Source organism: Salvelinus sp. IW2-2015, unplaced genomic scaffold (assembly GCF_002910315.2).
Source record: "Salvelinus sp. IW2-2015 unplaced genomic scaffold, ASM291031v2 Un_scaffold4099, whole genome shotgun sequence".
Taxonomy (NCBI): Eukaryota; Metazoa; Chordata; class Actinopteri; order Salmoniformes; family Salmonidae; genus Salvelinus; species Salvelinus sp. IW2-2015.
The window spans coordinates 23962-39301 of record NW_019945371.1 but is presented as its reverse complement, the minus strand read 5'-3'; the positions used below and the strand labels follow the sequence as shown (position 1 = coordinate 39301).

The 15340-nt window shown below is 40.9% G+C and overlaps 1 protein-coding gene across 1 annotated transcript; it reads left to right on the top strand.

Moving 5' to 3' along the window:
* Positions 1–807: 807 nt before the first annotated feature.
* Positions 808–13877, top strand: si:ch211-67e16.3 (uncharacterized). The gene is made up of 7 exons (XM_024143523.2): positions 808–963; positions 1297–1445; positions 1917–2106; positions 7445–7602; positions 7971–8021; positions 9904–9924; positions 13404–13877. Exons 1-7 carry the CDS (start codon positions 903–905, stop codon positions 13506–13508), a joined length of 735 nt encoding a protein of 244 aa, XP_023999291.1. The 5' UTR covers positions 808–902; the 3' UTR covers positions 13509–13877.
* The last annotated feature ends 1463 nt before the right edge of the window (positions 13878–15340 follow it).

Sequence of the window (15340 nt, the reverse complement as noted above, 5' to 3'; positions counted from 1 at the left end):
TACTGCTGACTGACTTCGGTCTAGTTCCTAGTGACAAACTTCAGAGAAACACACTCAACACAACAGGATGTGGCATTAACATCAACCACTGATTAGGCTCACCTAGTTAGAAATCAAAGGGTTTTTCCTTTTTACTGATAACAGAAATTGTCCGTAAACATGCTGGTACAGCAGATTTACATGGCCTACAACAAAAATGACGAAAATGGAGAAAAGGAAAATGTGTACATTTAATAACTAACAAGGTACGGGTGCTGTAATTACCSTATTTAGTGGAGCCTATTAGTCTGCTAACAACAGAAAAACACAACCGTACCACTGGTAAGGAACCTGTTAAGCTAACTCCATTTATTCTCATGGGAATGCAAAATGTCTCCATATTTCCATTTCTACTAAATCGAAACTAGAAAGATTTTCCAGTGTGGTCAAAAGTGTCTAATCATGAACAAGTCCTCTGTCTTCACTTTAACCATTCACAGTCACTATCCATTATAGCGTATGAAATGGTCTTTCATAATAATAGACATTAGATATTAAAATAAATGTGAGGGGAGGGGGGGGGGACATCACAGTTTAATATGTTTAAACATCTTTATTAATATTTTCAAAATGACATTAAATAAAAAAAAAAAAATAAATAAAAAAATTAAAAATGACATTAAATAAATCATAGACAACAACCTGCTTTAGTCGGGAATCCATCTATACTTTACCACTTGGTGTCTGTGACACTCTCGATGACAGACAAGTACACCAATTAAAGCCTCGTGATAGGAGGAGAGCTAGAGAGTTATGAGGAGAGATTTCCCCTCTAGTCATCACTGTTCATTTGGGCGTCTGTCAGAGTTAGGCTCAGCTAGCTAAAGGTTCAAACACAAAAAATAAGAAGAAGAAGAGTTGAAATGCGATTTGGAATCATCTCAGTGGYTGCCTGGTTTCTGACCCTTCTCTGCTCCAGCCACGGTGAGATCTCTACCTTATGTTTCATTACATACAATATATATCAATGTTAGTAATGTCATACTTTTTTTGGGGGAAAATGGAGATTGTATTTATATCCACCTGACACATAATAACGAAAAGTCATGGAAATGTATATAAGTTTATCCTCTTCAACCWGTCTGGGATAAAAGTCCTCAAGAAATGAGTCTGTCTAAAATACCATTGTTTTCCATAGATTMATTTTTTGTGAGACAAAGTGCCACGTCTTCCTCAAACAAATGACTTTCCGTTGAGATTCTACAGTATGTTATCTTCTCTCTTCGCGTTTCACTCTGACTGTCTCTCCCCTCCCAGGGTTTCAGGTGATGCAGCCTGTGAAACAGACACTCAACCCCGACGGTACTGTCTCCATCACCTGTAGTCACACAGACCCAGTTGAGCTCTTTGTCATTGACGCCAGGCTAAACAGACTCAATAACTCTCATGTTACCATGGTTTGTCAGGTGAGTGACAGACCATGGACCGCTCTAGCCACTCCCCACTGCTTTCAAGTCCCCATGACAGGTGTCCAGACCGTAGGGGGGCCGAGCACTCCCTTTGTCCTGGGCCTATGGATTGCTCTCCCTGTGACCATCTGAAAGACGCTCCAGCCACAGACCAACTCTATCTGTCAAGACTCTTTTGGCCTTGTTTTTTAACTGCCTTGATTCTTTAATTCAATTCAATTCAACTTTATAACTTTATGACTTTATTAATTTATGACTTCATAACTTTATAAATGTATGACTTTATGACTTTATAACTTCATTAATTTATGACTTTATAACTTTATTAATTTATGACGTTATAACTTTATAACTTTATAAATTTATGACTTTATAACTTTGTATTTTTTGTCTTTATTGTTTGTTTGTTGTTTAGTTTCTGCCTACGTAGAGTATTGAGATTCCTCTGTATATTAAATGTATTATTAGGTGAATAACAGTCAGTTGGCTGACTGCACCTACATGAAGGTGACATGGAACCAGTACAAGTTCACGTTACACAACTTAAAGGCCGAGGACGTCAGTTGTCTGTTCCAGTGTGAGTTCTCATTGACATCTGCTTTGACCATGAAACCCATCACAACTGTAAWGGGGAACCCCTCCACCAAACTGCTGCCAGGTTAGTGGAACATTTTCCATTGTACATTTAGGTTACGTCCCAAGTGCTGTAATAGCTATTAGGGTGCACTACTTTTGACCAGGGATCTGGTCTGAATTAGTGCACCATACACTATAGGGTTCTACTTGGGACACAAACCTTAGATTGATTACCTGTGTTTTTATGTTTATAAAGTTCAAATGATGGATGTGATGTAACAGCAGGTTACAGTATGTAACTAAATGATGCATGTGATGTACAGCAGGTTCAGTATGTAACTAATGATGGATGTGATTACAGCAGGTTAATAACTAAATGATGCATGTATGTACAGCAGGTTACAGTATGTAATAAATGATGCATGTGATGTACAGCAGGTTACAGTATGTACTAAATGATGCATGTGATGTACAGCAGGTTACAGTATGTAACTAAATGATGCATGTGATGTTACAGCAGGTTACAGTATGTAACTAAATGATGGATGTGATGTACAGCAGGTTACAGTATGTAACTAAATGATGCATGTGATGTACAGCAGGTTACAGTATGTAACTAAATGATGCATGTGATGTACAGCAGGTTACAGTATGTAACTAAATGATGGATGTGATGTTACAGCAGGATACAGTATGTACTAAATGATGCATGTGATGTACAGCAGGTTACAGTATGTAACTAAATGATGGATGTGATGTACAGCAGGTTACAGTATGTAACTAAATGATGGATGTGATGTACAGAGGTTACAGTATGTACTAAATGATGGATGTGATGTCAGCAGGTTACAGTATGTACTAAATATGGATGTGATGTACAGCAGGTTTACAGTATGTAACTAAATGATGCATGTGATGTACAGCAGGTTAAGTATGTAACTAAATGATGGATGTGATGTACAGCAGGTTACAGTATGTACTAAATGATGGATGTGATGTACAGCAGGTTACAGTATGTAACTAAATGATGGATGTGATGTACAGCAGGTTACAGTATGTAATAAATGATGCGTGTGATGTACAGCAGGTTACAGTATGTAACTAAATGATGGATGTGATTGTAAGCAGGTTAGCAGTATGTAACTAAATGATGGATGTGATGTCAGCAGGTTACAGTATGTAACTAAATGATGGATGTGATGTACAGCAGGTTACAGTATGTAACTAAATGATGCATGTGATGTACAGCAGGTTACAGTATGTAACTAAATGATGATGTGATGTACAGCAGGTTCCAGTATGTAACTAAATGATGGATGTGATGTACAGCAGGTTACAGTATGTAACTAAATGATGATGTGATGTACAGCAGGTTACAGTATGTAACTAAATGATGGATGTGATGTACAGCAGGTTACAGTATGTAACTAAATGATGGATGTGATGTACAGCAGGTTACAGTATGTAACTAAATGATCGGATGTGATGTACAGCAGGTTACAGTATGTAACTAATGATGGATGTGATGTACAGCAGGTTACAGTATGTAACTAAATGATGGATGTGATGTACAGCAGTTACAGTATGTAACTAAATGATGGATGTGATGTACAGCAGGTTACAGTATGTAACTAAATGATGGATGTGATGTACAGCAGGTTACAGTATGTAATAAATGATGGATGTGATGTACAGCAGGTTACAGTATGTAACTAAATGATGCATGTGATGTACAGCAGGTTACAGTATGTAACTAAATGATGCATGTGATGTACAGCAGGTTACAGTATGTAACTAAATGATGCATGTGATGTAGCAGGTTACAGTATGTAACTAAATGATGCGATGTGATGTACAGCAGGTTAAGTATGTAACTAATGATGGTTGATGTACAGCAGGTTACAGTATGTCTAAATGATGGATGTGATGTACAGCAGGTTACAGTATGTAACTAAATGATGGATGTCGATGTCAGCAGGTTACAGTATGTAAACTAAATGATGGATGTGATGTACAGCAGGTTACAGTATGTACTAAATGATGCATGTGATGTACAGCAGGTTACAGTATGTATAATGATGATGTGATGTACAGCAGGTTACAGTATGTAACTAAATGATGATGTGATGTACAGAGGTTACAGTATGTAACTAAATGATGCATGTGATGTACAGCAGGTTCAGTATGTAACTAAATGATGGATGTGATGTACAGCAGGTTACAGTATTTAACTAAATGATGATGTTGATGTACAGCAGGTTACAGTATGTAACTAATGATGGCATGTGATGTACAGCAGGTTACAGTATGTAATAATGATGGATGTGATGTACAGCAGGTTACAGTATGTAACTAAATGATGATGTGATGTACAGCAGTTACAGTATGTAACTAAATGATGCATGTGATGTACAGCAGGTTACAGTATGACTAAATGATGCATGTGATGTACAGCAGGTTACAGTATGTAACTAAATGATGCATGTGAGTGTACAGCAGGTTACAGTATGTAACTAAATGATGCATGTGATGTACAGCAGGTTACAGTATGTAACTAAATGATGCATGTGATGTACAGCAGGTTACAGTATGACTAAATGATGATTGTGATGTACAGCAGGTTACAGTATGTAACTAAATGATGCATGTGATGTACAGCAGGTTACAGTATGTAACTAAATGATGCATGTGATGTACAGCAGGTTACAGTATGTACTAATGATGGATGTGATGTACAGCAGGTTACAGTATGTAACTAAATGATGGATGTGATGTACAGCAGGTTACAGTATGTAACTAAATGATCATGTGATGTACAGCAGGTTCAGTATGTACTAAATGTGCATGTGATGTACAGCAGGTTACAGTATGTAACTAAATGATGCATGTGATGTACAGCAGTTCAGATGTATAAGTTCATGTATGTACACGGTTACAATTACTGTTGTATAACATGTATAAAGTGCATTTGATAGTGATACAAATCCACTAGGAATTACTGCAGTGTCTGACTGGCATACGGTTGTCTAGATAATCATTGAAGTACTCTCATAATGTATTAGATAATGGTCGTTTCTAGATATTCCATGAAGTACTTCATAATGTATTATGATAACGGTAGTGTATAGATATTCCAGATGTACTTCATAGAGCTTCATGCATACAACACTCCTTCCGTGGCCTCCAACTGCTTTTAAATCAGTAAAACTAAATGCTTTTCTTCAACCGACTGCTGCCCGCTCCCTCCCGCCCGACTACCATCACTACTCTGGACGGACAACATACTAGGTGTCTGGTTAGACTGTAAACTCTCCTTCCAGACTCAAATTAAGCATCTCCAATCCAAAATTAAATCTAGAATTGGCTTCCTATTTCGCAAACAAAGCCTCCTTCCACTCATGTGCCAAAACGATCTTCGTAAAACTGACTTGTCAGGAACCCGTGCGAGAAACAGTCACTAATATCGTCAGAACCAGAAGATGAGGCAGACACAGCAGTACTAGAGATGGGTGGTTTAATTAAAGAACAAAATCTTCAGGCAAAGAAACTAAATCCACAATGTCCAAAATAAAGCCAAAAGGCACAAAATGGAAATCCTCCAAAATACAAAAGAAACTCCACAAAGTGGTAAAAACAGCAGGGAAAAACAAACCTCAAAAGACTACTCAAATAATACACAGAACTAAACCAGAGAACCTCTGGAAATCCAACAAGAGAAATATCTGTATAAAACAAGGCTTGGGCTGGGGCTGGGTGCTAACTTACAAACACTGAGCAAGGAACTGAGGAACACACAGGGTTTAAATACTAACAAGGGAATGACCTACAGGTGCAAACAATAATAAGAGCAAGAAAACAAAGGTACAAAAAAGGTGCATGGGGACATCTAGTGACCAAAACCCGAACAGTCTTGGCCAAACCTGACATGACTATCCTACCGATCCTCGACTTCGGCGATGTAATTTGACAAAATAGCTCCAACACTCTACTCAGCAAATTGGATGCAGTCTATCACAGTGCCAGCCGTTTTGTCACAAAGCCCCATATACTACCCCATGCGACCTGTATGCTCTCGTTGGCTGGCCCTCGCTTCATATTCGTCGCCAAACCCACTGGCTCCAGGTCATCTATAAGTCTTTGCTAGGTAAAGCTCTGCCTTATCTCAGCTCACTGGTCACCATTGCAGCACTCACCCGTAGCACGCGCTCCAGCAGGTATATTTCACTGGTCATCCCCAAAGCCAACACCTCCTTTGGCTGCCTTTCCTTCCAGGTCTCTGCTGCCAATGACTGGAACGAAGTGCAAAAATCACTGAAGCTGGAGACTTATATCTCCCTCTCTAACTTTAAGCATCAGCTGTCAGAGCAGCTTACCGATCACTGTACCTTTACACAGCCCATCTGTAAATAGCACACCCAACTACCTCATCCCCATATTGTTATTAATGTATTTATTTTTGTCATGCCCTGACCTTAGTTATGTTTTCTGTATTATTTTGGTCAGGGTGTGACGAGGGTGGGTATGTGTGTTTTTGTCYTGTCTAGGGTTTTTGTTTATCTATGGGGATTTTGTATGTCTAAGTAATGTAGGTCTGTGGTGGCCTGAATTGGTTCCCAATCAGAGACAGCTGTTTATCGTTGTCTCTGATTGGGGATCCTATGTAGGTTGCCATTTCCCTTTTGGTTTTGTGGGTTATTGTCTATGTGTAGTTGCATGTCAGCACTTGTTGTGAAATAGCGTCACGTTCGTTTTTGTTGTTTTGTTAGTTTGTTTAGTGTTTAATTACTTCATTAAAATAGAATGTATTCATATCACACTGCGCCTTGGTCTCCTCTATACGACGAACGTGACAATTTTGCTCTTTTGCACCCCAGTATCTCTACTTGCACATCTATCACTCCAGTGTTAATGCTAAATTWAAATTATTTCGCCACTATGGCCTATTTAAATAAAGGTGAAATATATATATTTTTCAATAATGATAATAATGTATTATGATAATGGTAGTTTCTAGATAATCCATGAAGTACTTCATAATGTATTACGATAATGGTAGTTTCTAGATATTCCATGAAGTACTTCATAATGTATTACGATAATGGTCGTTTCTAGATAATCCATGAAGTACTTCATAATGTATTATGATAATGGTCGTTTCTAGATATTCCATGAAGTACTTCATAATCTATTATGATAACGGTAGTTTCTAGATAATCCATGAAGTACTTCATAATGTATTATGATAATGGTAGTGTATAGATATTCCATGAAGTACTTACGAGTTAATACTTATGTATTACGATAATGTATTGTCTCATGTCTAAACTCCATTTCCTCCTCTGTCGTGTTTGCTATACTTTATGTTTTCCCGGAGAAGGTTGTGTTGAAGATATTCCATGTGTTTGACTGTCTGTTCCCAGGACTAGCAGGAGATGCTCCTGTCCCCGTGTGTCCTTCACCTCTACCCGAGTCTCTTGAGGCTGAGCTGATTCACCGACTGAAGTGGATTGTGATTGGCCTGTCTGTGTTCCTCTGCTTCTACAGCTTCACCGTCACCTTCTTCTATATCAGGCTGAGGGTCAGGCTCATTATAATATATATAAACGTTACAGCTGATTGGCTGATTGAAATGTCAGGAGAGGAAAACAATCAACAGGCTTTAAGAACAACTTGTGTTCGGAACACGTTGTCTAGTATTCATGTCAAAGCCATCATTATTTCAACTTGTGTTAGGAACACGTTGTCTAGTATTCATGTCAAAGCCATCATTATTTCAACTTGTGTTCGGAACACGTTGTCTAGTATTCATGTCAAAGCCATCATTATTTCAAGCTATGTTTGTGTATATTGGAGTTTCTCTACCTTATTGTTATTCATTGCCAAGCACCAGACTTTTCTTTTGTTTACTTCTCTGATCTCTAGTGTTTTGGGGTCATTTTTTTTCAGGTCCTTCGATCTGAGGAGCTGTATGATTCGCTGACATACGTCCCCATGCAGGTTTGGATCCTTTTTTTTTTTAATGAGAGATCAAATTTGAGTCCAACCAATATAGGACTGGTTTCCTGGAAACAGATTACGTCTTGGACTAGGCTCAATCTGTGTCCGGGAAACGGCCCATTCATGTTTGAAGTGCTGGCACAACCTAAAGCTCTTACACTGAGTTCAAGTTGTTGCAGTGACCAACATATACAGAGCCTTCAGAAAGTATTCGGACCCGTTGACTTTTTCTCCATTTTGTTACGTTACAGCCTTATTCTAAAATCGACACAATACCCCATAATGACAAAGCGAAAACAGATTTATAAAAAAATGTAAAACAGAAATACCTTATTTTCATAAGTATTCAGACCCTTTGCTATGTGACTTGAAATTGAGCTCAGGTGCATCCTGTTTTCATTGATCATCCTTGAGATGTTTCTGCTACTTCATTGGAGTCCACCTGTGGTAAATTCAATTGATTGGACATGATTCGTGAGGGTGGCATGTAGCCTGGTGGTTAGAGCGTTGGGCCAGTAACCGAAAGGTTGCTAGATCGAATCCCCGAGCTGACAAGGTAAAAATATATCGTTATGCCCCTGAACAAGGCAGTTAACCCACTGTTCCCCGGTAGGCCATCATTGTAAATAAGAATTTGTTCTTAACTGACTTGCCTAGTTAAATAAAATAAAAAAATGTCTGTAGAGCTCCGAGACAGGATTGTGTCGAGGCTCAGCTCTGGGGAAGGGTACCAAAAAAATGTCTGCAGCATTTAAGGTCCCCAAGAACACAGTGGCCTCCATCATTCTTAAATGGAAGAAGTTTGGAACCACCAAGACTTCTCCAAGAGCTTGCCGCCCGGCTAAACTGAGCAATCGGGGGAGAAGGGCCTTGGTCAGGGAGGTGACCAAGAACCTTCCAGAACCCTGCAGCACTCCACCAATCAGGCCTTTATGGTAGAGTGGCCAGGCAGAAGCCACTACTCAGTAAAAGGCACATGACAGCCCGCTTGGAGTTTGCCAAAAGTCACCTAAAGGACTCTCAGACCATACGAAACAAGATTCTCTGGTCTGGTGAAACCAGATTTAACTCTTTGGCCTGAATGCCTGGAAGAAACCTGGCACCATCCCTACAGTGTAGCATGGTGGTGGCAGTATCATGCTGTGGGTATGCTTTTCAGGGACTGGGAGACTAGTCAGGATCGAGGCAAAGATGAATGGAGCAAAGTACAGAGAGATCCTTGATGAAAGCCTGCTACAGAGGGCTCAGGACCTCAGATTGGGGAGAAGGTTCACCGTCCAACAGGACAACGACCCTAAGCACACAGCCAAGACAACGCAGGAGTGACTTCGGGACAAGTCTCTGAATGTCCTTGAGTGGCCCAGTCAGAGCCTGGACTTGAACCCGATCTAACATCTCTAGAGTCCTGAAAATAGCTGTGCAGTGACGCTCCCCATCCAACCTGACAGAGCTTGAGAGGATCTGCAGAGAAGGATGGGAGAAACTCCCCAAATACAGGTGTGCCAAGCTTGTAGCGTCATACCCAAGAATACTCRAGCCTGTAATCGCTGCCAAAGGTGCTTCAACAAAGTACTGAGTAAAGGGTCTGAATACTTATGTAAATGTGAGATTTCTGTTTTGTAGCAARAATTGTGTTTTGGCATTGTGTGTGTGTAGATTGATGAGGAAAAGTAACAATTTAATCAATTTTAGCATTGGGCTGTAACCTAACAACATTTTGAAAGAGTCAAGGTGTCTGAATACTTTTCAAAGGCAATGTAATTGCACAGTTATAAAAGCACATCTTGAAGCCAATATATTGGACAATTCTGTACATAATCTTCAAAACAAAATAATGAAAATGTTAAAATAATAATATTTCTGTTCTAATTTGTTTCCTCAGCCTAATCAGACCCAACCTACGGTGAGAATATTCAATACACGTGCTTCCAACATTGTCACAACAGTAGTTCCCTGTGCTTCCAACGTTGTCACAACAGTAGTTCCCTGTGCTTCCTACGTTGTCACAACAGTAGTTCCTGTGCTTCCAACGTTGTCACAACAGTAGTTCCTGTGCTTCCAACGTTGTCACAACAGTAGTTCCCTGTGCTTCCTACGTTGTCACAAACAGTAGTTCCCTGTGCTTCCAACGTTGTCACAACAGTAGTTCCCTGGCTTCCAACGTTGTCACAACAGCTAGTTCCCTGTGCTTCCTACGTTGTCACAACAGTAGTTCCCTGTGCTTCCTACGTTGTCACAACAGTAGTTCCTGTGCTTCCAACGTTGTCACAACAGTAGTTCCCTGTGCTTCCTACGTTGTCCACAACAGTAGTTCCCTGTGCTTCCAACGTTGTCACAACAGTAGTTTCCCTGCTGTCCTACGTTGTCACAACAGTAGTTCCCTGTGCTTCCTACGTTGTCACAACAGTAGTTCCCTGTGCTTCCTACGTTGTCACAACAGTAGTTCCCTGTGCTTCCAACGTTGTCACACAGTAGTTCCCTGTGCTTCCTACGTTGTCACAACAGTAGTTCCCTGTGCTTCCTACGTTGTCAAACACAGTAGTTCCCTGTGCTTCCTACGTTGTCACAACCAGTAGTTCCCTGCTTCCTACGTGTCACAAACGTAGTTCCCTGTGCTTCCTACGTTGTCACAACAGTAGTTCCCTGTGCTTCTACGTTGTCACAACAGTAGTTCCCTGTGCTTCCTACGTTGTCACAACAGTAGTTCCCTGTGTTTCCTACGTGTCACAACAGTAGTTCCCTGTGCTTCCTACGTTGTCACAACAGTAGTTCCCTGTGCTTCCTACGTTGTCACAACAGTAGTTCCCTGTGCTTCAACGTTGTCACAACAGTAGTTCCCTGTGCTTCCAACGTTGTCACAACAGTAGTTCCCTGTGCTTCCTACGTTGTCACAACAGTATTCCCTGTGCTTCCTACGTTGTCACAACAGTAGTTCCCTGTGCTTCCTACGTTGTCACAACAGTAGTTCCCTGTGCTTCCTACGTTGTCACAACAGTAGTTCCCTGTGCTTCCAACGTTGTCACAACAGTAGTTCCCTGTGCTCAACGTTGTCACAACAGTAGTTCCCTGTGCTTCCTACGTTGTCACAACAGTAGTTCCCTGTGCTTCCTACGTTGTCACAACAGTAGTCCTGTGCTTCTTACGTTGTCACAACAGTAGTTCCCTGTGCTTCCTACGTTGTCACAACAGTATTCCCTGTGCTTCCATACGTTGTCACAACAGTAGTTCCCTGTGCTTCCTACGTTGTCACAACAGTAGTTCCTGTGCTTCCATTGTCACAACAGTAGTTCCCTGTGCTTCCTACGTTGTCACAACAGTAGTTCCCTGTGCTTCCTACGTTGTCACAACAGTAGTTCCCTGTGCTCCTACGTTGTCACAACAGTAGTTCCCTGTGCTTCCTACGTTGTCACAACAGTAGTTCCCTGTGCTTCCACTTGTCACAACAGTAGTTCCCTGTGCTTCCTACGTTGTCACAACAGTAGTTCCCTGTGCTTCCTACGTTGTCACAACGTAGTTCCCTGTGCTTCCAACAGTTGTCACAACAGTAGTTCCCTGTGCTTCCTACGTTGTCACAACAGTAGTTCCCTGTGCTTCCTACGTTGTCACAACAGTAGTTCCTGTGCTTCCTACGTTGTCACAACAGTAGTTCCCTGTGCTTCCTACGTTGTCACAACAGTAGTTCCCTGTGCTTCCAACTTGTCACAACAGTAGTTCCCTGTGCTTCCTACGTTGTCACAACAGTAGTTCCTGTGCTTCCTACGTTGTCACAACAGTAGTTCCCTGTGCTTCCAACGTTGTCACAACAGTAGTTCCCTGTGCTTCCTACGTGTCACAACAGTAGTTCCTGTGCTTCCTACGTTGTCACAACATAGTTCCCTGTGCTTCCTACGTTGTCACAACAGTAGTTCCCTGTGCTTCCTACGTTGTCACAACAGTAGTTCCCTGTGCTTCCTACGTTGTCACAACAGTAGTTCCCTGTGCTTCCTACGTTGTCAACAACAGTAGTTCCCTGTGCTTCCTACGTTGTCACAACAGTAGTTCCCTGTGCTTCCACAGTTGTCACAACAGTAGTTCCCTGTGCTTCCAACGTTGTCACAACAGTAGTTCCCTGTGCTTCCTACGTTGTCACAACAGTAGTTCCCTGTGCTTCCTACGTTGTCACAACAGTAGTTCCCTGTGCTTCCTACGTTGTCACAACAGTAGTTCCCTGTGCTTCCTACGTTGTCACAACAGTAGTTCCCTGTGCTTCCAAGTTGTCACAACAGTAGTTCCCTGTGCTTCCAACGTTGTCACAACAGTAGTTCCCTGTGCTTCCTACGTTGTCACAACAGTAGTTCCCTGTGCTTCCTACGTTGTCACAACAGTAGTTCCCTGTGCTTCCTACGTTGTCACAACAGTAGTTCCCTGTGCTTCCTACGTTGTCACAACAGTAGTTCCCTGTGCTTCCTACGTTGTCACAACAGTAGTTCCCTGTGCTTCCTACGTGTCACAACAGTAGTTCCCTGTGCTTCCAAGCTTGTCACAACAGTAGTTCCCTGTGCTTCCTCACGTTGTCACAACAGTAGTTCCCTGTTTCCTACGTTGTCACAACAGTAGTTCCCTGTGCTTCCTACGTTGTCACAACAGTAGTTCCCTGTGCTTCCTACGTTGTCACAACAGTAGTTCCCTGTGCTTCACATTGTCACAACAGTAGTTCCCTGTGCTTCCTACGTTGTCACACAGTAGTTCCCTGTGCTTCCTACGTTGTCAAACAGTAGTTCCCTGTGCTTCCAACTTGTCACAACAGTAGTTCCCTGTGCTTCCTACGTTGTCACAACAGTAGTTCCCTGTGCTTCCTACGTTGTCACAACAGTAGTTCCCTGTGCTTCCTACGTTGTCACAACAGTAGTTCCCTGTGCTTCCTACGTTGTCACAACAGTAGTTCCCTGTGCTTCCAACTTGTCACAACAGTAGTTCCCTGTGCTTCCTAACGTTGTCACAACAGTAGTTCCCTGTGCTTCCTACGTTGTCACAACAGTAGTTCCCTGTGCTTCCTACGTTGTCACAACAGTAGTTCCCTGTGCTTCCTACGTTGTCACAACAGTAAGTTCCCTGTGCTGTCCTACGTTGTCACAACAGTAAGTGTCCCTGTGCTTTCCTACGTTGTCACAACAGTAGTTCCCTGTGCTTCCTACGTTGTCACAACAGTAGTTATAACTTGTCAACAATGTGATCTAACTTCTTGTTAAAAACCCAATGGGTCTTTCCTCCTGGTTTAGGATCACTAATTATCCATGTTAGCGACGCATATCATTAAATAATGATCCTACTTATTCATTCCAGTCTAAAAGGGTAAATTATAAAAGGTTCAAGTTGACACAGTTGAAATTTTCTGTATTTCAGACGGGAAGAGGGAACATTAATTCAACCTACATGGATATGAGGAAGGTACCAGTTGGAGTGAGAGGCTCACGATCCATCAACCACAATTCCCAATTCAATTGTTGACCAAGTAAAGAGACCTTCAACGGATCAGATCAATGAAATCAGATTCAGAACATTTTGAAGCCTAATGTATGAAAGAGCCGGTAACACTTAAAAGGCCCATTGTTTTATTAGTTATAAGAATGTATAGGAGGCTTTCTAAAGTCCCATCCCGCTGGGCACAGACGTCAGCTCAACGTTCAGTTTTGTTTCACATTTGGTTGAGTTGTAAACTAAATGTGAATTCAAAGTGAACTCATTTTTAATTATTATTTTTTTTAAATGGGTGAAAACAATTATTTCTTTACGTCGATGACATTTTGCACGTTGATTCTTTACGTCGATGACATTGTGCACGTTGATTCAGCATCATCACACCGAGAGAGAAAAAAAGTTTTGAAATGATGTGAAAACAACGTTACGTTTTTGCCAAGTGCGATGCTGCTTACTAGTCTAGAATGTGTATAATATATATAGATATGCTTACTAGTCTAGAATGTGTATAATATATATAGATATAAGTGCCTAAGTAAGGCTTTCCCGACTCGTCACAATGATTGTAGAAACAGAAAAAGTGCTGCTTGTTATATTCAAATGGAATTGTAATAAACTCATGATGCATATTGGAGAGAGCAGAGTATAGTACGTGAAGTGGATTTACATCTGGGTAACAGAATTGCGGTAACAGAATTTCATCATGGGTCCCTGATCTGTACCACACAGAAATGCATAATTCTGAATATTAATGTCATTTTCTTCTTGATGATGTATCCTAAATAGATACACAAAGGTAGAAATATGCAATACTCTCCTTTGCATATTTGTGTATTATTCTACACACGGGCTATTATTCTAATGAGCTCGGCCCCTAAACAAGACCAAATTTGATTGGTTCGGACCGGATCTAATCTGAACCAATCGTAGGTGTCTGTCTATGTTTCACAAGTTTGTACATGACAGTATAGATAAATCAGCGGTTCTCAAGCTATTTGACCCGGGASCCATGATTCAAGATTGTGACACTCCCAATGATGTATATAAACCCTGGATGGCTGATGTCATGTATTTGCCAGTGAGAGGCATTGAAGCCACAGTTCGGCCATATTGGTACTCCCCAGAAGAAGCAGTCCTCCATAGGAATGAATTGAATTCAACTGTATTTCAATTAGATGTTTCAAGGACAAAATTACACGTATTAAAGTATTTTCTTGTTGTTTTGAGGACAGTAAACTTTCAAAAAAATTATACTTGACAAAAAATGTTTTTATATATTTTATTAAAAATATAAATATGTTTAGCTCACATAATATAACTTAAAAGTAGGCTTTCAATTGTCTGTAATAGAATAAACCTGGCAAAAAACAAACGTAGACATTAATAAATGCATTTTTTATAGCTTCTAAAATATATTTTTTACACTGGTGGGGGAATGCTAAGATGGAGGCGCGGAGGCTTCAGAACAGCGCCCTGTCGGCCGTCTGTCGGCCGTCTAGTGTATATCTGAATGATTGGTCACTACAGCCAATCATTTTCAAAATGGATGGATGGTTGTGGATTGGTGTGCGTTATAACGCAAACATCTAGCAACCCAAAGGTTGCATGTTTGAATCTCATCAAGGACAACTTTAGCATTTGAGCAACTTTGCCACTACTTGCTACTTTGCAACTTCTTAGCATCTTAACCCTAAACTAACTCCTAACCTTAACCATTAGCCCTATGACATGTAGGAGTGTTGGGCCAGTGACCGAAAAGGTTGCTGGATCGAATCCCCATGGCAAAAATATGTGGTTCTGCCCCTGAGCAAGGCAGTTAACCCATTGTTCCCCGGGCGCCAATGTCGATTAAGGCAGCCCCC